The 24,839-nt window shown below is 39.7% G+C and overlaps 1 protein-coding gene across 12 annotated transcripts in view; it reads right to left on the bottom strand.

Annotated features, from left to right (window-relative positions):
- Pam (peptidylglycine alpha-amidating monooxygenase) overlaps positions 1-24,839 on the bottom strand; it is a 299,077-nt gene that overhangs the window by 9,207 nt on the left and 265,031 nt on the right. For all 12 annotated transcript variants that reach the window (XM_075951994.1, XM_075952000.1, XM_075952003.1 and 9 more), the window contains 7 exons: positions 17,073-17,189; positions 14,331-14,403; positions 12,614-12,824; positions 12,216-12,416; positions 9,587-9,702; positions 5,770-5,869; positions 942-995 (listed from right to left, as the gene is read on the bottom strand). In XM_075951994.1, the coding sequence (XP_075808109.1) occupies positions 942-995; positions 5,770-5,869; positions 9,587-9,702; positions 12,216-12,416; positions 12,614-12,824; positions 14,331-14,403; positions 17,073-17,189 (872 nt within the window). The remainder of the gene's footprint in view (positions 1-941; positions 996-5,769; positions 5,870-9,586; positions 9,703-12,215; positions 12,417-12,613; positions 12,825-14,330; positions 14,404-17,072; positions 17,190-24,839) is intronic.

Raw genomic sequence — 24,839 nt, forward strand, 5'->3', positions numbered from 1 at the left:
CCTTTTATTCCTGGCTCTGCATGTCTTTCCAACCTACTGTCATGAGGCAGGAAAACAAAGACGCCTAGACTTTGGTCTGAAGATCTCCAGGTTCAATATGAAGAAGGGAATCACTTGGTTACATAAGCATGGTGGGTCCTTAACAATACAGCACCAGTCAAAAACTTACACCGTGCAGAGAAGCTGCAGGTTCGAACTGGTTCTCAGAGAGGAAAAAGTAAGAAGACAGAGCTTTTGAATAGACAGGGTATAGTAGTTGCTTACCTGTAGACAAGCTCACATGTATGCCTGTGATTCAGTTACCTGCGTGTGTGTGACTTATGACTTCATCTGGCCCCAATTGTTTGTGAGTTACGCCTTCACCTGCTCATGGGGACATGTGGATGTGTGCCTTCTTTCTCTCCTGCTTTTAAATGGGGAGTAACTGTCCTGAGGTCAGCTGTTGTTCCATTTCCCCTAGACTCAATACACTGCCATTTACAAACAAGCCCTCAGTCAGTCTTATAGGCTGAGAGGTGCCATGACAGGAGCTGGCAGAATAGGACTGACTCACCAAGGGTTTTCACTTGCTTAAATGAGAGTGCACGTAGAATTTTCTAGCATACTAAAGAATCATTTTTCTATGTAAGATCAACAATACTTCCCAATATGACTAGCTAAATATTTTCCTTCCTGCATTATCTTTGGATCACAAGCTAGAGGTTTCTGAGATCTGCATCCATGTCCTGCTCCTGGGAATCAGTGATTGGAGGGCCCTCTGACAACTACCTTTACAATAAAGGGAAGCAGCAACATGGAGGTTTAAGGACTGGGTACAAAGCAGAAGTCATGGATATTTACCGTACTACATATTTTTATCCTGATAATTTTTTATGCTTCAATCAGAGCCAAAAAATAATCCAACAAAACAGATTTTGGTTTAAAAGAGAACTCTGACCAACCTTTGATTTCATGGACCTCAATGCCTGCCTTTTTCACCGATCGATGCTCCATTTCTGTAAAAGCACAATAAGGAGTGAGAAAAATCAGAATTCTCTAAAAGAACATTTAAAAACTTAACATTGATATCATTTTTATTCATTTACAAATATTTCCTAAGTCTAATTAGTGGCCATGTTCATGCATCTTCAATAAAACATCCTTGGGTAAGCTGAGATAATATTTCTAATAACTTTAGATTTAGAAAAGGTCTTTCGCCAGGCAGTGGTGGTACACGCCTTTAATCTCAGCACTCAGGAGGCAGAGGCAGGCAGGTATCTATGTTCCAGGACAGTCAAGGCTACACAGAGAAACCCTGTCTTGAAAAACAAAAACACAAAAAAACAACCAAAAAGAGAATTTTCCTTTCAGAATTTATAATATCATATTTTTTTCTGAAATATTACTCAGTTCTGTTTGTTAGGGCCAAATGGCAGTGCTGGTGACAAAACTCGGTTTGGCCCCCATTCCCGACCCCACCCATGGCAGTGCTGGCAACAACGGCCTAAACAAAAGATCTCTGGTCTGGTAAACAGAAGAATTGTTACTGGGAAAACCAAAGCTTAACTTCAGCATTCCTCAGCGATTTCCACTCACCAGGACCTCCTTAATCTGTCCTCAAAAGTCAACTGTCTAAGTCAAGGACATCTAAGTCCCAGTTAATCTGAAGAGCCTGTCTCAGCTCAAAGTCCCCCAACCTGTTGACTGTCACCTAAAATCCACTTGATTTTTCCACATCTTTGTTTCTCTCTGCTCCCGCCCCTGACGCCCCCCTGAGTACAGCCTTGGAGTTCGATCCCCAGTAAACCTTCCTTTCCACCCGTGATGTAGCCCAGTTCAGCAGTTTCACCCCTCCCTTGCTTATAGCGTTTTCACCTGGACCATGTCTTAGAGTGAAGATGGTTTCGACTGATGCATCAGGAACTCGGAGTAACAAAATTGACGCTATAAAGGATGCACTACTAAACTTGCTTAGGAATTATTATGTTATGCCAAGCGGAATTTAATTAAGAGAGTGCTGACTCCAACTTGACCGGAAGGTAAGCAGCGCTTTGACCAGGCTTGCTAGAAACTGCTAGGGAGAAAATTCAGCGCCGTTATTTAAGTTTATTTTCGGGTTGCTGAGAAAACACTTCTGCTAATGCTCTTTCACCAAGCTTGCCCTCCAGTTAGGCTCCATTTCAACCACAGAAGGAGACAAACTTGACTTACATCAGGCCAATAAGCTCATCTCCATATCAAAGAATATGCCTCTAGTGGGCAGCTCATGGGAACAGTGCAGGGTGGCAACCACCTTTAAATCCTGCTCTGCCATTATCCTCCCCTCCCTCCATGTTCTTATAAGAAAAAAGAGTAATTCTGCCAGGTGTGTAAGGTGATCCCAGGTAACAACTACCAGAAAACAACAACAACAACAACAACAACAACAATACTGGTATACTTAAGAAATAACTCTAACAATATTTGGCTGTGTAAAATTCCCACTAACCGAAGTAGCCATACCTGTATTGTCCTTTCTGTTTAGGTTGTTCAAAGTCTAACCTGGGCCAGGATTTAGAAGAGATTTAAGAATGATAGTGTATGTGGAATAGATAAGCCTAGGACCTATAAAAACTGGAAAAAATTTTCCATTCCCCAGGCTGGTCCCCTTTGGTGCATTAGCCAGAACCATTCACCTGGTATAATTAAAGAACTTTTTCCTTTATTAATTTCTAAATGTGTGGAGTGATTCCTCCCTGGGAGGAAGGTGGATAATTCTAGAACACTGCCATGCTGTAACTCAGCTGTGCTGCTTAGCTTTGTCCTTGATGCCCAGAAACTAGTGTGATCAAGGAAGAAGACACCTGCTTAGGAACCTCCCTATCAGCTTGGTCTAGCGTAAGTAGGGCATTTTCTCGATTAAAGGTTTAGGTGAGAGGTCCAAGCCCACTTTGGGCAGTGATACCCTAGGGTACATGGTCCTGGATGATGTAAGAAAGCAAATTGAGCAAGGCACAGAGAGCAAGTCAGTCTACAGCATCCTTCTGTGGTCTCTCCTCTGGTTCTGGCTTCCAGGTTTTTGTCTTGGCTTCCCTCAGTGACATGGACACAGAAGTCAAATATCTATCTACCCTCACCAGGTTAGTTGTGGTCAGTGTTTAACACAGCAATAGAGAAGCCAAGTAGGACAGCAATCTGCTATGAATTTGACTAAGCACTAGAGTGGAAACACAGACGCTCTTCCTGTGCCAGAGGTCCCATCTCACTGAACTATTGTGGTCTGGATTACACAGATAGATTTTTATCATCTTGATGTTGTATGCTATATTGTACTGCTTTTTAAACAGCCATTGGAGGTTGTACCAAAACCACGTAGGACGAGTTTTCAAAATGCACATATTAAAATTGTTCCCATTTCTCCTTATACAGTCTTTTCCATCTTTAAAAGGTCATTTAACATTTTTTTATTGTTGTAAAAATCTTAACTTGGTCAGTCATTTGAGGATTATCCATCTATCTGTAGCTTTACATTGGTTTGCCCATGCCTCCAGGGTCCCTTGCTGAAAACACAAGTACTGAATGCATCTCTTCTAGGGAAAAGGGAAAGTGACTTCTGGGGGTAGGATAGGCCAGAGGCTCTGCCACAGTCCTCACGGGAGGGGAGTAAGAAATGCCTACGAGAGCAATACAGCGCGCTCTGGGTGGGTCCGTGTGGGAACTTCCAGAGACATTTAGATTATGAGGACTGATTTGATCATGCACTGTTTCCAGCATGGAATTAAAAAGATAGCTTTACTGCAGTGTGATAAAGAGATGGCAGAGGCTCGGAAGACAGAGGCATGTAGAAGCACGTCCTTGGACTGTTTTAGTGTGGCCCATCCCTTTATCTGCTTCTTGGCCACATGCTCCCTTATGCCACGTCATCCTGCTACTGGGATGTTCTGCCCAAACCACCAAACATTGAAACCTCTGAAACCATGAGGTAAAACAAGTTTTTTCCTCATGGACATTTCTATCACATCTGTGCAAAGATACCTGACAGCTGAATCTATATTCACTATACTAGAATTGGGACCTTATTGCAGAAGAGTAAGAGCTACTCGAAGCCTAACTCAAAAGTTACTGAATACAGCACTGGCTAAATTGAGATGTAAAACCTACATTGCATCTGGTTAAAGTTTATAGACTCTTGATTTTACTTTTCTTCCAGTAATTTGTTTTCTTTCCTAGTTATAACTTGAATTTATGCTGTTTCAATTGACATCATTTTACTCATCAAGTTTCCATGTTTTTTATTAATTCTTTTCCTAATATTGCTAACTGCAGCAGCTTTTGATACCTCAAAAGTTATCACCCCCAATTCCTTGTTACCATTTGTTACCACTCTCTGCTGTTGCTTAGACCCCAACATATTTAAAAAGCATCTCCGGATATTGAAGTTTTGGGCCAAGTAAGCATTCAGTGAACTTCAGTTAAGGGAAATTTTGTTTTTCCAGTCTGAAACCAGGGACTAGGCTAGTACACTTTTAATGATATACAAATTGAAATGAGATAATACTAACATCAATGAAGACTATAACACTAGTAATCCAGCCCCAACTCAGGCCATAGTATCTGCAGACAGAGACACTGTGGGACCCTGGCTATTAGAATTCCTGGGGCCAGTTCTCATCTGCCAAGCGAGTTAACATTAAAAGGGATATTGGCTACATATCCTTCTCCCTACCTTTTTTCTCTCCCTCTTGCCTGGGATTCGAGATTCTGGCTGAGGGGCTCTTGGGAAACCTCAACCATCTTTAGACAGTTAGAAGAGCAGGTAGACCCCACTTCTGCCAAAAGGCCTCTGCTTCATATCTTCAGAGACCAGACCTGTTTCTTGTGCTGGGGCCTGAAATTTCCCCAGTGTCCCTGCCCTGTTCTTGCCTAACTATCTATCCATGGGACAAATAAATTTTCTAACAAACTTGTTACTTTCCACTAATCCTACTCAATGTCCCCTTCAGTCCCCTCAATAAACCTAACACTAAGTAATCTATCTCACTGTCCCCTCAAATCTCCTTCCTCAACCCCTACTCCAAAACCTAACAACTCATCCACTTACTGACCAGATTCTTAAGAGTAAATCTGTTCTTTTATGTTTCCAGTTAAATAAAAATACAGCAACGCAGTACTGGGGGGAGGGGGAAAGGGGTGGAAGAGGGGATAAAGCTGAGGCCTAAATGGAAAACAGAAAGAAACTCTGCCTCAGATAACGTGTCAGACAAGGATGCTGGTGTCCCTTCACGCTCAGCACTAGAAAGAGCTGAGTGCCAGATGGGGTGATGTCTTGTGGCAACAAGTCAACCTCTCCTTTGCCAATGCTGTCTCTCTCTTCTGTAACAAGCTGGAATTAACGGGGCTTTTTAACGTAACAGACATTACTTCACACATCAAACATTTCCTGTGGAGTGTCTCTGGAAACAAGGCAATGTCTGCCAGGAAAAAACAACCTTCTCTCTCCACATTTAAGAAATTATTTTAATTCCTGAAATAGAAGCCAGATAAGGACCCTCTCCTTTTCTCCTCTCCCTCACTCATCCTTCATTTCCCCTGTCTTTTGTACTACAGGGAACAGAGAACCAAGGATCCTAGATATATGCTAACATTGAACCCCAAACCCAAACTCCCTACGTCCCAATTTCCTATTCCTGGTATTAAAAAAAAATAAAGGCAAATGTTTTTGTTTCCCATGACTTTAAACAATAAACCAGATGGAAATTGTGGATTAAAAATACTGTAAAAACAAACAAGTAAAAAAGCATAACAACATACTTTCAGTCAGGGTGAACTTCCACACGGTGTTCGTGTGAGCATCTCCAATGTATACATTCCCATCTTCAGAAGCGACGATATCATGAGGCATATCAAAGTGCTGCCAGATGTAAAGACACAGGTTATCATGGTGAGGCCTTACTTCAACACGTCATGGAATGGCAGAAACATGAGACAAGGTGTGCCACTCAAACGGAAGAGAGCCACCCCTGCCAAAGGCAGTCATTGTGCCCCGACTCTGCGAGGAGTAATTCAGGCACGGAGAACCCACTGGCTTGCAACTCCTTCAAACGTTGGCAATTCATAAGCTGATTATTTGTTCAGGGTTGCTTTATTTTCAATAACTTATTTATGCTTACTTTTGCTTTCAAACATCTTTTATCATTAAAAAACGGATGATCAAGCTTCTCCTCTGACTTTTTCATACATGGACACTATACATTCCGATTACTCTCGTCCCCGAGTTTGCTCATACCCCTCCCACCCCTTTCAGCCCTCTCTCCTTCCCAAAAGCTCCCTTTCCATATTTCCCATATGTATCTCCTTTTTGTTTTGAGACCCAATCATTTTCTCCAGGGCCATCTGTGTAACTATGGCTCAGAACTCCCATTGGAGCCTCACCAGCAGGGACTTGACTGACAGCAGGAACTTCCCACATCCCATAATTTATCCGTAGCCACTAGGTCAGCAGTGAGGGCCAACAGTGTCAGTAAAGCTCCTCCCTCTATGGTTGGCTGTTAACAGGTCCACTCTCTTTTAAGATTAAGTTGTTGTTATTATTATTAGTATCATTATTATTATGGTTTTTATTATTTTGAGACTAGATTTCTCTCTGTAACAATCCTAGCTGTCCTGGAACTAGCTCTTATAGACCAGGCTGGCTTCAAATTCACAGAGACCCACCTGCCTCTGCCTCCTGAATCCTGGGATTAAAGGCTTACACCACCACTGCCTAGCAAGTTTTTATTATTTTAAAATTGTGTTTATATGTTTGTGTCTGGGTGTAGGCAAATGCATAAGCACAGTGCCCGAGGAGGTCAAGAAAGGGCATTTGGTCGTTGGCGCTATATTTACAGGTGCTGTGATCCACCAGTGAGGATGCTGAACTTCGGTCCTCTGAGAGAGCTCTGCAATACTGAGGACAGGCCCATATGCGAGCAGGCTCTGTGCTGACACTGGAGTCATGACTGGAACAGACATATCACGACTAGCAAATGTACCTCCTAGGCTCTAAATCTGTCTCCTGATTGTTTCTGTCCCCTTATCTGCAGCAGTGGTGATATCATATTATTGTGATCACTTAACCTTTACTCAATCTTGGCCCTCTGAGCACTCATGTGTTTCTGCATCAAGTGTCTTTCACTGCAAAGAAAGACTACAGACTGGAGATCCTGACTTAAATTCGCACAGTCACAGCCCCCTCGTTTTTAACTAAGATGCTAAAAGCATAGGAGTAAAGACAGTATCTTCAGCAAATGATAATGGGTCATCTGTGTGTCCATATGCAGAAGAATGAAACCTTCTTTATTAGACTTAATGTTTTATTTCCCTTATGCTAATATAAAGAGTGATCAAACATTCAGATCTATTTTTTTTTCAAGACAGGGTTTCTCTGTGTAACAGCCCTGGCTGTCCTGGAACTAGCTCTTGTAGACCAGGCTGGCCTTGAACTCACAGAGATCTGCCTGCCTCTGCCTCCCGAGTGCTGGGATTAAAGGCACGCACCACCAGTGCATTCCTAAATATTATAGTCAGAAAAGGGAGACTCATACTATGTGAGAGAAGAAGCAGCAGATACATGCAGAGGAAAAGACCTGGTAAAACTCAGCCTCTGACGGCAATAGCGAATCATTATACCGTGTTATTCCTTTTACCCGGACTTTGAGTCTTTATGATGATAATCTTAGTAAGTAAATGATCTGAGGGATCCATAAACTGGTTCCACTTTACTGAATCAACACAGAACACTTTCCCACGTGGAGGGGGGATATCATAATTTGTTTTGGGGAAGGAAGAGCAAATTCTGTCTCAGCATGAGACTCTTTTCAGGTCCCCTGCATTGACCCACACATTGCGACTCACGCATCACCACAAGTCTGGTGACTTGCTGATGTTTAGGAACAAGGCTCTCTGAAATTCTAATTCAGACTTATTCATAGTCTTATGAGTGGTGGTCTCTTGCTTAGTGCTTAGTTTTTTTTTTCTCTTAAAAAGATTTATTTATTATGTACACAGTATTCAGCCTCTATGCCTGCAGGCCAGAAGAGGGCACCAGACTCCATTACAGATGGTTGTGAGCCACCATGTGGTTGCTGGGAATTGAACTCAGGACCCCCGGAAGAGTAGTCAGTGCTCTTAACCTCTGAGCCATCTCTCCAGCCCCCTAGTGCTTAGTTTTGATGTACTGATGTGCATTTCAATTAAAAGTTAGTAACCTAGTTGACACAAAACACTATCATTAAAAGGGACCAGACAGAGAGAGACACTCTGATAAGACAAACGGTAAGCCTGAAAGAATGGTAATATTTTTCTCTCCTTAATCAATAAATATGAGGAAATTAGCTCAAAGGAGACTAGCTCTCAAGATCAGACAATCAATGAGAATTCAAAACACTGTTCAGGTAAAATATGTACTTTATATGTACTGGCTTTCCTTCTAACAGATGCAATGATTTAAATGTGATTGCACATTGCTTTCCAGATAAAATGTCTTCTAAGAAAATGCGTGCATACAAACTATAAACAGAGATTCAAATGAAGAGACTCTGCGATGGAATTCTTTAGTTCATGTTTACTTTGTTTTCTTTCAGATGCTGTAGCTTTCTCTAACAAAGGCACACTGAGGAAGAGACTGTCTTATACATGATTAGATCCTTAAGACCCAGTATAAAAACTACAGTGAACTTTGATGGAATCCAGACTGCTCATCTTATGAGAGATTTCTAAAACACTGAGGTATTTTAAAGTCCTTTTATTTCCTCACCTAACAAACTTGGTATCCTAAGAGACAGTTTAAGAATTACAATACTAAGACATACTTTGTTGAGTGCCTTGTGATAGCTGCATTTTGATTTAAGTAAACACAATAAACCTTTCTACAGTTTGAAAAATAACCCTTGCCCGAGCATTTAAGTAGGCTGATCTTCCTACATCTGACGAACCTCTGGCCTGTGCTTGCAGTGTGCGTGAGTATTATGATCACTCTGGCAATTACTCTGCATATACAATACAGTGGCAGACAAAAGCCTATGTAAGGCTCAGCTGTAGTCACTGAGTGTGCAAAAATGTTAAAATACATAGTGGCAACTTACTGTGGAGCCTTTACTCCTCACCTAGCCAAGTCTTTAGAATTTGAACAGACTCCATAAAGTACTATTTTCAATTCTTGTTGTTTATTAAAATCTTAACACTACCTCCAACAAAAAACCACGCCGCCTGCTGATTCTAAAGAGAACTATAGGAGTACATTTACAATGTGGTTTCTTCACCGTTGAACGAAACTAGGAAAAGAGTCTATCTGTCTATCATCTATCAATCAATGTATCTGTATTGACTATAGTCAATTGAAGATTGTCATCGTATGCAGACTCTACTGCAAAGATAGAACTGCACCGGGTAATGTTCATCTGAAAATACTGATGGTCTAGAGAAAGACATGGACATTTATTTTAAATCAACCTAACAAAAGCCATCTGTCAACTCAGCTAAGAAAGCTATCATGTCTTCTATGGTTAAAAATAAGAGTTATACATCGATATTTATGTTTTAATTTTGTTACAAATATTCAAATCGAGGCATTTGTATTTGTATTAAGTACCTTGCGTACTGGCTTGAAGACATCTATAACTTCCCCACTGGAAAAGTTCATTACAAAGCCCTGTACGGGTTCATGGTCTCCAAAGTAGGGCTTCCCATTAACGGCAAAGAGCAAACCTGTGACAAGAGATGTGGTCTTTCTTTAAAATATGGACGAAGATTGGCTTTGAAACAGAAGCAACAAACAGTACACAAACAAAATAGTCACCTATATCAACGGCAATAGTCCCTATATCAACGGCAATGAAAAGTACTTAGCAAAGATTATCCTGTGAGTTACCAGATGTGGGTCAAACAGGTTAGATGACTGACTGTATTGTAGCAAGCACATCAGAAAATGGAGGACCTGTTCCACTTAGGAAGCCATCCATGAGCAGGCAGGATGCATAATTACTGACAAACCTGCCTACTGGCATATAGGGTTAGAAAGACATCCTCAGTAGGAATGGGGAAAAGGTCAGCTTGTCAGAGTCAGTCATTTTGGAACATCTGATTAGGTGGGAAAACTAAGTAGTAGCTGCCTTGCTGCAGCAAGAATAAGAGGAGAATGTAAAGAAGGTACGAGGGGAATTGCAGTACCCGGAGGAAATAATCTGATTTTAGATAACTCCAGCTTGTTAACAGGAGATCTGTATTTTAGACTGTTAAAGGCATACTGTCATGGGGGAAAAAATTGAAGCACTTTCTTATGAACATATTTTGTAATAAAATGATATTTCTTTGGATGAAAATGAAATAATAGAAATAGTGATGACTTAAATCATCCAGAGGTTTGAGTACTTCATTTTTAAAGAACGCATTAAAGAGTTCCCCTAAGAAGAGGCTCAGAGGATAGCTCAGTGGTAGAGGGCTTGCTTAGTATGTTTTTTGTCCGAGCCCCAGCACTGCAAAGCCATATAATGCTGAGCCTATGTTCACCATATTTTCATCTGTCTTAAAAGGATCATAGAGAGCTTTAGAATATATCCTATAACATAATACAGTCTGAGCACCAATTATTCCTACAGAGCTGTAAAGACACTATCTCCTGCTTAGTGTTTTGAACTTTCCTGTTTTGAACTTTAATTTTTATCTTTTTCCAGATTTTAAAACTATTATATCTACTTCCTTACTAACTGAATGATCTTGGCAAATTAATTCTTTGAATATGAAGTAAAGCCAACTACAGAATATCTCTCTTGTTGACGTCAATGAGTTTTTTTATTTTATTATTATTTCTCAGGAAACACACACTTGTTTCCCATCTAGTCACTTAAACTTCTTTATTCTATGCCTTGGTGACCTAAAATGTGTAGGTATTAAAGTGGGGAGTATAGTCAATGTAAGTTATCACAAAGTTAAATATATTTCATAATGTATTTGAAGATTTGTGTAAGCTTTTACTTAAAATATTAAGTTGGTTAATACACATTCAAAGAAATCTTATGGTAACTTATTTTATAATATAATTTTATACATATCTTATTTTATAAATTTGGATTTTTTAAACAAATTTTATTTTTGGCTTTTTGAGACAGGGTTTCCCTGTATAACAGCTCTACTTGTTTTTCTTGTAACTTGTTCTGCAGACCAAGCTGGCTTTGAATTTACAAAGATCCACCTGTCTCTGCTTCCTGAGTTCTGGGATTAAAGGCATGTGCCATCACTGCCCTGTGAAACCTTTTAAAACCATTATAATTTATATAAAAATGCTAAATCAATATTTTTATTGGTTGTTTCTTCTGGCACCTATCTATCTATCTATCTATCTATCTATCTATCTATCTATCTATCTATCTATCTATCTATTTTTGGTTTTCTGAGACAGGGTTTCCCTGTGTAACATCTCTGGCTGTCCTAGACCTGACTTTGTAGATGAGAGAGGCCTTGAACCCACTGAGATCTGACTGCCTCTGCTTCCCAAATGCGAGGAGTGGCAAAATTAGGAGGTGTGGCTTTGTTGGGAGGTGTGGCTTTGTTGGAGGAAGTCTGTCTCTGCAGGTGGGCTTTGAGGTTTTAATGCTCAAGCTAGGCCCAGCTTCACTCTGCTCTTCCTGTTGCTTGTGGACCTAGGTGTGGTATGCTCAACTACCTCTCCAGCACCACGTCTGCCTGCATGCCACCATGATTTCTGCCACAACAACAATGAACTAAACCTCTGAACTGCAAGCCAACACCAATTAAATGTTTTCTTTTGTAAGAGTTTCCATGGTCATGGTGCCTTTTCACAGCAATAAAACCCTAACTAAGACAGCCAGCATTTTTTTTTTTTTAAGAAACAAGAAACAGAAATAGTTGGAACACAATTCTATCAAAGGCAATATTAATCATTTGATAGCTAGGTTGGATGATCATAAGTAAAAAGGAATCATCATTTGGGAATATTTTAAACCCAGTGTTTGGGGACATTTTAAACACAATACAAACAGCTGTTAACTTCTTATAGAGTCTTCATTTTTTCTGCAAAAGGAATAGGACATTTGAACTGAAGCGATTTACAATGAAGTAATAGTTTTATGATGTTTCAAATCTGATATACAAAGTATCTCGAACTTACTAATGAGAACAAGGTTATTTAAAAAGCACATGAAGTTAAAAACAATTAAGGGCAGAATACAATAAACATAGCAAAGCACACAATAGCAAAATACCTGGTATATATGAAATTGCGAATACATTTCTTCCAAACGATGCATGTTTAATCTCTCGCACAAATTCTTTGGTGTCAGTTCTGAAACATTGGATCCGGCCATTTTCCCTGTCTGCCACACACAACTGGTCCAAATGAGGCACAAGGGCCAGACTGTGAGGAACGCTGAGCTGGCCTGGCTTGGGAGTGCTCCCAGAAGATTCTACAGAACAAAAGAAAGTCGCAGATACACGGATTATGGAGTCTTTCAAAGTCTGATGCCACAGCTGTGTAAGTTTTCAAATTCATGAAAACAAACCATTTACTACAGATTTTATATGGGGAAAACCAAACCCATGTCTGGTTTTTGGTTTTATGGACACAGAATTCTGATTAGAGACCAAGATTGGTGGTGGGTACCTTCTCCCCACTGGGTGATGAACTTTCCGCTTGGTGAAAACTGCACAATCCGACTGTTGCAGTAACCATCTGCCACGAAGATGGCTCCTGTGCTGGGATCCACAGCCACATCAGTGGGCTGGCAGAAATGATTCTGGTCACTCCCCGGCTGCATGCTCCTTCCCAGAATTAAGAGAGGGCCTTCTTTGCTATGTGGGTCCAGTTTGAACACCTTTTTTAAAACAAGAAAGAAAGCTTAATCTCCTTTTCCTGATTATTGTTCACACACACACACACACACACACACACACACACACACACACACACACTCATTTGAACAGGCAATTAAAGTATAAATGGCAGACAGAGATTTATTCAAAAGAAGATGCTTTTAAAACAAGATGGGACCATAGAAATCATCTGGATTAATTCTTCATGTCACAATTAGACATGCGGAAATTAAGTTATTTTCCCAAAGCCAGCAACTTAATAAATAGCAAATAGGGACCAGCATTATTTATTCATTTATTTTGAGGAATTTTCTTTTTCTTTTATTTTTTTAAGTGAAACTATTTTCATTTTATATACCAATCCCAGTTCCCACTCCCTTCCCTCCTCACATCCCCTCCACCTTCCTTCCACCCCATCCCCATCCACTTCTCAGAGAGGGTAAGGCACATTGCTTTTGGGAAGGAGGGACCAGTCTTTAAACATTACATTCATCTCCACTTCCTTTTTTGTCTTCCTTAGCTCATACTACAATGAGCAGATAGCATATGAGGCATAGGGATTCACTGATGTCTGCAACTCTTGCAGAGAACACAGTAATGACTCACTGGTGAGTCTTTGGAGCTCTGTTTGTCTCTGTCCTATATTTCTTAACTCTGTACCACCATCATTGCATTTAACACGCTTATATGGGGATGAGGTCTTAAGACAATTCCATGACTAAAATGCAGTATCTTTTGAAAAGAAAGAAAGTTTGTTTTACATACTTAATAGAGACATTGCTTTAATTTATAGAAAACTAAGGTGGCTTAGAAAAGAAATAATAAAACATAAGCAAAATTAAAAATAAAGAAAAGAAATAAGACCTAAGGATAAAAAGAATAACGGGCAATGTAGAAATTGAAGAGGAAGTTTGAAGGGCTCTAGACATTACAGGGAGGCTCCATATCTGGCTATTAGCACACAAGGGAGGAGAGAGGCCTGATAACATGTTGACTTTTCCTAGCAGAGTACAAAAAGAAAAATGTGGAGGTGAGGATTGATACAGACTGAACATTGGTGTCTTCTAAGTTCATATACCAGAATCCTAACTTCTAACGTCATGGAAGCAGGAAGGAACTGTTTGTCACAGTGAAACCTCATGAGGAAGGTTGGTGTCTTTGTGAGGGGAGACACAAGAGCTTTCTGTCTTTTCCTTCTTCATAAAACAAGACATTGAGGAGATGGCTGTCTGAAATCCAGGAAACCTCACCAGAACCCTGTCATGCTGGTACCCTGATCATAGATGCCCAGAATTTAGAGTTGTGAGAAATGTATTTGTTTGTTGCTTATAAGCCACTGAGTCTCTGGTCTCTATAAGAGCACACAGAACTTACTAAGATATGACTGTTCCCCCTTCTTGTTATAAATTTTTGAGTCATAGAAATGATTTCAGTAAAATCCAGAGACTTTTGAAAACTAACCCATTTTAGCTAGCTTCTCTTTGAATATTGCCAAGAATGAAGCTCACCTGATGAAGAGCCACATCTGTGACCCAGTAATTTCCATCTTTATCTATGCTCAAGCCATGTGGTAAATAAAACCTGTGAAATAAGAATAACTGTCTTAGTTATAGTTCTCCAAGCACAAATGAGAGGAACTTCGCAATAGACTTCTATAAAGTAACAACAGTATTTGTTGTTCCATTACAACAGAGACCAAAATGAATTGTTAAAGGAAAATAACCTATTAGAAAAGGCAGAGACCTCCTTGTGACAAAGCTTAAGCAGAAGTTAACCAATCATATTAAGATCTATAAGTAAAATTTACATAAAATTGTACTTATTATGTCGGGACCACGAGGAGTGCACCCACCCACTGAGACAGTGGAGATGATCTACTGGGAGCTCACCAAGGCCAGCTGGACTGTTACCAGAAAAAGCATGGGATAAAACTGGACTCTCGGAACATGGCGAACAATGAGGGCTGAAGAGACGCCAAGGACAATGGCACGCGGTTTTGATCCTACGCAATGTGCTGGCTTGGTGGGAGCCTAGCCAGTCTGGATGTTCACCTTCCTAGATATGGATGGAGGGGGGAGGACCTAGGACGTACCACAGGGCAGGGAACCCTGACAGCTCTTTGGACTGGAAAGGGAGGGGGAGAGGAGTGGGGGGAAGGGGAGAGGGGTGGGAGGAGGGGGAGAAGAGTGGGAGGAGGGGGAGAAGAGTGGGAGGAGGGGGAGGGAAATGGGCGGCTGGTGGGAGGAGGTGGAAATTTGTTTTTTTTTTCTTTTCTTTATCCTCCTTTTATCAATAAAAAAAATTTAAAAAAAAAATTGTACTTATTATAAAGTATGCTTTATTAAGCAGCACAAATAACATCAAGTAAAAAGCAAGTTTTCAGATGATAAATACTAATGTTTCAGAATATGCATGAAACAAACCGCTTTGAGAAATAACAGTGGATTTCTATAGTTTGAATAGTTAAAATATATTAAAAGAAAATACAGTGTTATGAGCATTTTTGTTCGTGGCTGTTCATGATGTGTGCATATACACGTGTCGTCCAGAGAGTGATATCAGGTAACTATTTTGATCACTATCCATCTTAATTTTTAAGATAAGACCTCTCATTAGATGTGGAACCAATTGGCTATCCTGACTGGCTAGATAGTCTCAAACATCCTCATATCTCTGTCCCTCTGCCCCATCTTGGTCCCAGCACTGGGGTTACTGATGAGACTCTGCAGTTTTTATGTAGATTCTGTTTCCTTATAAAAAGGTCTCTACCAATCGAGCTATCTCTCCAGTCCTATAACACCATATCAACATACAATCTTCTGGATGTGACTTGAAAGCCCTGAGAATGGCTATGGAAGACAATGAAACATAAAGAAAGTAACTTCCAGAAGGACTGTGACCCTCCAGGCACAGTGAAGTGGTGACCTTGAACAGTCATTAGAAAGGGTTGATCTATTTAGTATATGCAAGGGATGCAGACAGAGGCCCACAGGATTGAAAAGCCTGGACAGAGGAAGTTAACACATGGGAGACAGACTGTTCAAATGTCATCTGAGAATCCAAGCTTTCTTTGTCTGCATCTAGCCTTAGTAGGGTATTGGCATCAAGATTTTTTTTTTTCATGAGCCAAGTGCATAACCCTTTGATCTTAACTAACTGGCTGAACTGGATGCCTGTTTTGGCCACTGAAAGCGAGGTTATGGTTTGCTTGCAGCATTGATACCTCGTAGCTGGCCACATGGGCTTGGCAACAGTTATTCTACCGTCCCTGCTAATTCTGTTCTGGGATGAGGATGCTTCTGATTAATGGCTACAGCTCTAAGGATATGGTATTATAATTTGGCCCTTGACTTCTTCAAAAATATTATTTTAAAAAACTAAACTTCTATTAGAAGCTGCATTCATAGAAGCTGGCCTTCCCTGGACTTAGGCAGATGGAGCGGGGCATAGTCCTGGAAGCTGCCAGGTTATAATGGGTCAGGGTAACTGTACGCAGGTGTCCTTTCTTTCAATGACCATGAATATCTGCCAACTGTTTTTGCCTGCCAAATGCCATCTAGGAATCAGACCACATAATGAGTGGCTTTCAGATCCAAATTACACGTGCAAGCTAGGGGAAAGCTTAAAATGGTATTTGTTTACTCTTCACTTGTTGGTGGGAAGAGAAAAAGGTCTTTTATTCTTATCAGTGATTACTTGGTTGAGTATATAATTTTTATACTAGGGAAATTATTTTTAAACCTATCGATCTAACGGCCAACAGCTGACTTCATCATACATATCAATGTCTGTTTCAATGTTGACTCTGCCATAGTCACCTGGAAAGTTGGAATAACATTTGTCCATAGCCCAGACAGAGTCAGAATGGAATTTTAAAAAAATTATAAATGGACAAATTAATATTGCTTATAAGTATGGCAAGATGCACGCATACTTATACCGTGGTGTTTGAATCAAGCTAACAATCTAGGCCATCAAATACTTTTCATAGTAAGAAAATGATCCTTAGTCATTTTGTAGGAGACACACAATTGGCCCAATTTTTTGTATGTATATAAGTTATTGAGCTTCCCGGATGATCCTAACGTTCAGTTGAACTTCAGAACCACTTGTTTAGAAAGTAAATGAAAGAATGATTCACTTTGTTTCCTACTCAAGGGTAGTCTTGTGACAGATTCCTGACCCAATGATGCATTTTATACCCAGCACCGGCGTGCCAGCTTGAATAGCACGTAAGCTGTTTTACTCACAGGTTCTTCCCACTGGATTGGAGAATTGCAGCATTATTTGGATCGATGACTAGAATGGTATCTTCTTCAATTGGTCCAAGGCCTCTTTGCTGGTAAACAAACTTGCTGTCAAAAGAGCTGAAAAAATATATTAGAACGGAAAATTAACAACCCATAACTCTGGGGCACTTGGGAAATGCAGGTCACTTACTTGAGAACCTTAATAAAACTCATAAGGGCCGGGATGCTCTTGATTTCATGATCTCTTGAACTGTATAACAAATCATCATGGATGGTCAGTCAGTGTGTTGTGTTCACTGTGTATTTTCAGACCCACCAGGTCCAAAACAAGGGTTTCATTTACACATTAGCATTTGTGAAGGCCTGATCTGGAGTTGTTAAGACAATTAAAACTTCTTAAGAAGCTTTTCATAATTTTTAAATGAATGCTATTTTCTTTAAAATTATATGAGGTAGACCTATTAACTTTTTCTGTACTGATTATAGTAGGACATGAGTAAGGAGAAGGAATCAGTGTCCTAGCCAAATGTATAACAAGGGAACACAAAAGGATACACATAGAACGTTCAAATCATTTCTATAAAATGAAACAGGATTTATTACTGAAACCAAACTATACACTTAGAGACATGAAATTTCTCTTTTGAGCAGCTTTTCATTAGTGCAAAATGGATAATTATGGAATAACTGTTTCAAATGAACATAGCAATTTCTGCTTTTTAAACTTCATATCTTCTGGGCTATAAACCATTATGCACACATATATTTATTTTTTATTTGTATTTAAATAGTAGTATGTTCTCTTAGATGCAAGTTATAACAGATACTGATTTATTTCAATTCCCATTTCAAAAGTCGACAGTAGCCCCTCCTCATCCTTAGGGGATTCATTCCTAGACACCACTGGTGCCTGCAATCACAGGTAGTAGCAAACTCTCAGTCTACTACACTTTTTCTTATGTAGCTGCATCGAGAAAAAGCTTCAGTTATGAATTGGGAGCATCAAGAGACTAAAAACAATAAATAATAGCATAATAAATATAGTGAAATTTTGAAATAAAATTTCAAGCATTATGGCTCCTGGGATTTGGGACCATTTTTAGGTCTAGAGAGCATGACTCAAGCAAAGTACACTAATGCTGTCAGCTTGGTGATGAAATAGCTACTAAGTGTCTGAGGCGGTGATGGATGGATCCAGTGTGTGGACGATAGTCAAAGAGATGATTCAAGATGGAGGAGATTTTTTATCATACCCATCAAAATAACAAAGTTATAAATTTAAAATGCATAATTATCCATTTCTAGAATTTTCCAATTAGTGTTTTTGGACTGGATTAATTGCAAGTAACTGAAACCAGAAAGTGAAAACTTAAATACAAATACTGTTTTATGTTTACTGTTTTATGTTTTGTTTATGCTACAAAGATGAGATGGTATCTAAGCTTATTATGGAGCAATGATGTAAATGAACCAAATACCAAGAAACCATTTCACATGTTCATAAACAAAGCTTTGAAACACACAGATGTGTTTCTATGTAAACTAGATATGTGTGTTTTCTTTTAGTTCAACTGGATAATTGAAAGAACTGGAATAACATCAAATATTTGTCCAGAAATATTTACAACGTGGGAAGGTGACAGGCTGCTCAAATCTATCGTGCATTCATTTATTAGCTGGCTTTTTTTTTTGGTGGAACCAACAGAAAGGTCCCAGTAGGGGCACATAAAGTTTTAAATCATACTCTCTTGCCATTAAAAATATCCATCACATAATTATCTCAGCTTCTTGACTAGTAAAGTCTTTGGGGTCTATTTTTCCTGAAAGATAACAGTAAGTCCCTGAAGTAGTTCTTATTAAAGATGTATTCAATTGAACACAAAGTATTGATTTATCTTGGTCAGTCTAAAACTTAAGTAAACCCGTTGGCATGTGTAGTTAAGACCACACAGCAGCAGCTGATAAAAAAATCACTTATTTGTAAAACCCACACAGCATCAGTAACAAAAAAAAAACAAACAAACACATGAAACACATGATATTCATGGTAAGATGATTAAATTTAAATATAAAATCCTGTTAAGACAAAAGTAAGGTATGGCTTTACAAGGTAACATTAAACATGGAAGGGAAGTAAAGGACAGCCACGTACTATTGCTATCGTAGCATCCAGGAATTTATTCTGTATCTGAAATAATATTACAAATTAATTTTTACTTGAAATACTACAGTTGTTCCTCTAGAAAAGAAAGGATTTAGCCATCAATAATCTTACTTTCTCTAAGCTATGACATTAAATAACTAAAGTCAAAATAAGCGAATATATATCTGAGGTTGAACTTAACCTTACACAGCATGCTCTTATGTATAACAAGATGGACTCCCTAGTTCATCAGCTATTAAAGTTTGTCTAATATTTCTCATTATTAATTGTTGCGGGAGGTCCTCCCACTCCTCCAGCCTATCGTCGCTGAGATACCAGCCCCTTGGGGCGTGGTCTCTCTCCCTTTAAAAAAGCAGCCACTTCCCTCTCCTCTCTCTCTTCACTTCCTGCTCCGCCGGTGACTTGACTTCCTTCCTGGTTACGCAGAGGGCTGACAGTGATCTGTAAGTTTTTTCCCCTTTAAATAAATATCACCCTATTAATCATAATCCCAAATTGGCATTGTTTGTGACTTACACCTTCATTTGGCGCCCAACGTTTGGTTTTAGAACCTCTCCCGGCTCGCAGCCGCGAGTTCGGCTTGGCGGCCGGAAGTTCGGCTTGGCGGCCGCAAGTTCGGCTTGGCGGGCGCTTGTTCAGCTTGGCGGGAGCAGTTGCTTCCTCAGCCGCTGCCTGTGGATTTAAACTCCACAGGCCCGGGAAGTCTCTGCCCGCGTGATTTGCTCTTTTCTGAGTCGTTTTCAAATCTCCCTTGCAAGCACAGCTCTTAAGTGGCGCGAACCAGAGCACGTGGTTGCTGAAAGCTGCAACCCCTCAGGGTGACTCTGTCACGTGGAGGCATAAGCGGCTTCCAGGTTGCTCTTCCCTACCCCTGGATTCTGGTTTCTGGTTCCATCTCTGGAATTGATTTAATTACATTTACTTTGTTGAGCAACTTACATTTTCCAGTTTTTAACAAATACTAGGCGGACTTTGAAACAGGACCGTGTTTTCGTCGAGACTTGGCAACAGCGCCACCTGCTGGATAATAGGTAATATGGCAGTTCCCGTTTCCAACGCGAATTTTACTGTTCTGGTTACCAATACAATGGGTTATATCATGCAAGGTTTATATGACTATGGGGATAACTTAATTTACTGGTTACTAGGTTTCAGTATTTTTTTGCATATTCTATCATTTAGGAAGATCATGGCACTCCTAAGAACCATACAATCTTTACTAGAAACTCATGCAGGTCAGGAGATTAAGGATTCAAAAGAGACAATAATAAAAAGACTTGAAATGATTGAAGAAATGATTGGAGCTGGTGAACAGAGTAATAAGGCACAAGGACAGAATACAATGCCAACACCAGCTATTAGAACTGGCTTACCAAAGGTTTTAGCAGCATACCCTATACTTAATTCTGACAAAGCGTCAACTTCTAAAGGCTCAAAGGGAGTCAGAGAAGCTAGATGGACGCCAATAGCAATGAATGATCTAAAAGAAATTAAGCAAGCTATTGTTAATTTTGGCTTGCACTCTGCATACGTAAAGGAAATGATAAGGACTTGGGCTTCTAATGCTAGAGCTACCCCCCATGATTTCCATCAGTTAGTGTCTGCAGTTTTAGATAATGGACCTTCCTTGATGTTTGGAATTTATTTCAGAGAAGAATCCAAACATATGGAACAGCAAGGAAGAGCAAAAGGTATTGAGGTTTCCCAAGATCAAATTCTTGGTGCAGGAGAATATGCTGATCCACAGGTCCAAGCTCTTTATGATGATGAAGTACTGTGTCTATGTCACCAAGCAGCTTTAAATGCTTGGAATAGGATACAAGATCCAGCAAAAAGGGTTGAATCATATACCAGAATTAGGCAGGGACAGAGAGAACCCTTTATTGACTTTTTGCAAAGATTAATTAAGGCTCTGGACATAGGGGTAACAGACCCAGAAGCTAGACGAATACTTCTTGAATCTCTAGCTTTTGAGAATGCAAACATAGAATGCAAAAAGATAATTGGGCCTTTAAAGTCTAGATCAGCACCTATGGATGAATGGATTCAGCATACGATGAATGTTGAGACGTTTAGCTATAACGATGAATCTTGGGTAGGAGAAGCGATTTCCACAGCAATGAGGAGACATCAAACTGCCAGGTGTTTTAATTGTGGTAAATTAGGACATCTGAAAAAGGATTGCAGGCACAGAATTTCTAGGAATATTATCTCCTCTGGGAATGACAAAGATAGGAGACCTAGGCCTTCAGGTATATGTAGGAGATGCGGTAAAGGCCGACATTGGTCCAATGAATGCAGGTCAACAACAGACAAACAAGGCAACCCGATACCGTCGGGAAACTCCTTGAGGGGCCTCTCGCAGGCCCCCAAGCCAACAGTGGCCCAGTCATTCCCAGTCACAGTGGAGAACGTGCCTCACCAAGAAAATTAAAAGCTCCAATTTCTGCTGCAAAAAGTAATACTGGTCTAAATGATGAAATCCATGTGGAGGATGAGTCAAAAAACCCAGTTGGACAGAGTAAACGTATATTTTGGCAGACTTCTATTAATGATCAAAGACCAAAGCTAAGAGTCTGTATAAATGGCACTTTTATTGAAGGCTTATTAGACACAGGTGCGGATGTAAGTATCATTACCCCAGAATCTTGGCATCCGAATTGGCCTCTTCAAGAGGTTGATGTTCAGTTCCTGGGAATTGGAACCCTATCTCGTGTAAAACAAAGCACAAGATGGGTTGAATGCATAGGGCCCGAAGGGCAAATAGGAAGACTAAGGCCATATATAGCCAATATTGCCATAAATTTATGGGGCCGTGACCTGCTACAGCAATGGAATACCCAGATTAACATTCCTGTAGTTCCAGGAACTCATAATTCTGGGAAGTATATGATGAGGTATTATGGAAAAAGGTCACTAGCCATTCAGGCTGTACAAGAACATACAGCAAATACCAAACCTTTAGAGGTACCAACAGCCCTACCTTTAAAATGGCTAACTGAGAAGCCAATATGGATCAAACAGTGGCCTCTAGCTGAAGATAAACTACAGGCATTGGAACAGCTGGTGCAGGAGCAACTAGATGCTCACCACATTGAAGAATCAACCAGCCCTTGGAATTCTCCTGTGTTTGTTGTAAAAAAGAAATCTGGTAAATGGAGAATGGTGACAGATCTAAGAGCTGTCAACAAAGTAATTCAACCTATGGGCTCACTACAATCTGGAATTCCTTTGCCTTCTCTGTTACCAAAAGGATGGCCTCTTATAGTTATTGATTTGAAAGATTGTTTTTTCACTATACCGTTACAAGAAAAGGATAGAGAAAAATTTGCCTTCACAGTGCCTACTTATAATAATTCTCAGCCCAATAGGAGATATCAATGGACTGTCCTCCCACAGGGTATGCTCAATAGTCCTACACTGTGCCAATATTTTGTAAGTAAGCCATTGGAAATAATTCGTAAACAATTCCCCAAGTCCATTATTTATCATTACATGGATGACATCTTGTTATCTGATTCAAATAAAGATACTTTAGAAAGGATGTTTGAAGAAGTAAAGAAAGTCTTGCCTAGGTGGGGATTACAAATTGCCCCTGAAAAGATTCAAAGAGGAAATTCTATTAATTACCTAGGTTACAGAATAGGGTTAGAGAAAATTAAAACGCAAAAGGCACAAATTAGGAGAGACCGGTTAAAGACTCTTAATGACTTCCAAAGATTGTTAGGAGACATTTCCAGTCTACGACCAGCTGTTGGGATAACACCTGATCTAATAGTTCATTTAAACAAAACCTTAGATGGTGATAAAGATTTGAATAGTCCAAGAGAACTGACAGCTGAAGCAGAAAAGGAACTGACAATGATTGAGGAAAAATTACAGGAGGCACATGTGGATAGGGTGAACCCAAATCTTAGCTGCATCCTAGTCATATTGCCTTCCAGAATTTCTCCTACAGGGATTCTAATGCAGAGGGAAGATATTATTTTGGAGTGGATATTTATACCTAATAAACCAAGTAAAAAATTAAAAACTTATGTGGAAAAAGTCTCTGAATTAATTATAAAAGGTAAGCTGAGACTTCGTCAACTAGCAGGTATAGACCCAGCAGAAATTATAGTGCCTTTTACTACTGAAGAAATAAAAAAGTTATGGGAAGACAATGAACCGTGGCAAAGAGCTTGTGCTAATTTTTTGGGAGAAATTAATAGCAACTATCCCAAAAGTGGTAGACTTAACCTCATAAAAAGAACTTCTTGGATTCTTCCTAGAATTGTACGTGATGCTCCAATAACTGGAGCCCGTACGTTCTATACTGATGCAAATAAATCAGGGAAAGCAGGTTACAAGTCAGATGAATTGAGTAAGGTGGAACAAAGCCCTTATAATTCTGTCCAGAAGGCAGAATTATATGCCATTCTTATGGTGCTAAGGGATTTTAAAGAACCTCTTAATATAGTTACAGATTCACAATATGCAGAAAGAGTTATCTTGCATATTGAAACCGCTGAATTTATACCAGATGACACAGAGTTGACTTCATTGTTTATCCAGGTACAAGACATAATCAGGAACAGGCTTTGTCCGATGTACATAACACACATCCGTTCCCATACAGGTCTGCCTGGTCCTCTAGCCCAAGGCAATGCTGAGATTGATCAATTATTGATTGGAAGTGTGTTGCAGGCCTCAGAATTTCATAAGAAGCATCATGTCAATAGTAAAGGCCTAAAGAAAGAATTTTCCATTACTTGGCAACAAGCTAAGGACATTATAAAGAGATGTCCTACTTGTTCTTTCTATAATCAAACACCGTTGCCTGCAGGGAGTAACCCAAAGGGCACTAAGAGAAATGAAATCTGGCAGATGGATGTGTTCCACTTTATAGAATTTGGTAAATTAAAATATGTACACCACACCATAGACACGTATTCAGGTTTTCAATGGGCTACTGCCCTGAGCTCAGAAAAGGCTGATTCAGTAATCACACATTTATTGGAAGTTATGGCCATCATGGGTATACCTGCGCAAATAAAGACAGATAATGGTCCAGCATATGTATCTAAGAAAATGAAACGCTTTTTTGATTATTATAATATAAAACACATTACAGGTATACCAAATAATCCTACAGGTCAGGCAGTTATAGAAAGATCAAATCGTACTATAAAGGATATGCTGAACAAACAGAAAGGGACCGAAAATACCCCCAGAAATAGATTACATAATGCTTTATTAACCTTGAATTTTCTTAACGCTAATGAGAAAGGAATGACAGCAGCAGAAAGACATTGGATAATGGAAAAGTCTGCTGAACTAAATCAACCGATTTATTTCAAAGATGTGCTGACCTCTCAGTGGAAGCCAGGAGATGTGCTACGTTGGGGAAGGGGTTTTGCTCTTGTTTCCACAGGAGAAGAAAAATTGTGGATACCATCAAAATTAATAAAGTTTCGATTTGAAGAGGAGAAACCTCTTGGAAAGGAGAAATGACAACTTATCCACAATGATGATATTCATACAGGTGGTAAGAAAAACATATAGAATGGGGGCAGGGTTCTGTTCTTATCTCCACAGGAAAACACTCATCTTTGAGAAATTCA

Source organism: Microtus pennsylvanicus, chromosome 17, assembly GCF_037038515.1.
Source record: "Microtus pennsylvanicus isolate mMicPen1 chromosome 17, mMicPen1.hap1, whole genome shotgun sequence".
Lineage (NCBI taxonomy): Eukaryota > Metazoa > Chordata > Mammalia > Rodentia > Cricetidae > Microtus > Microtus pennsylvanicus.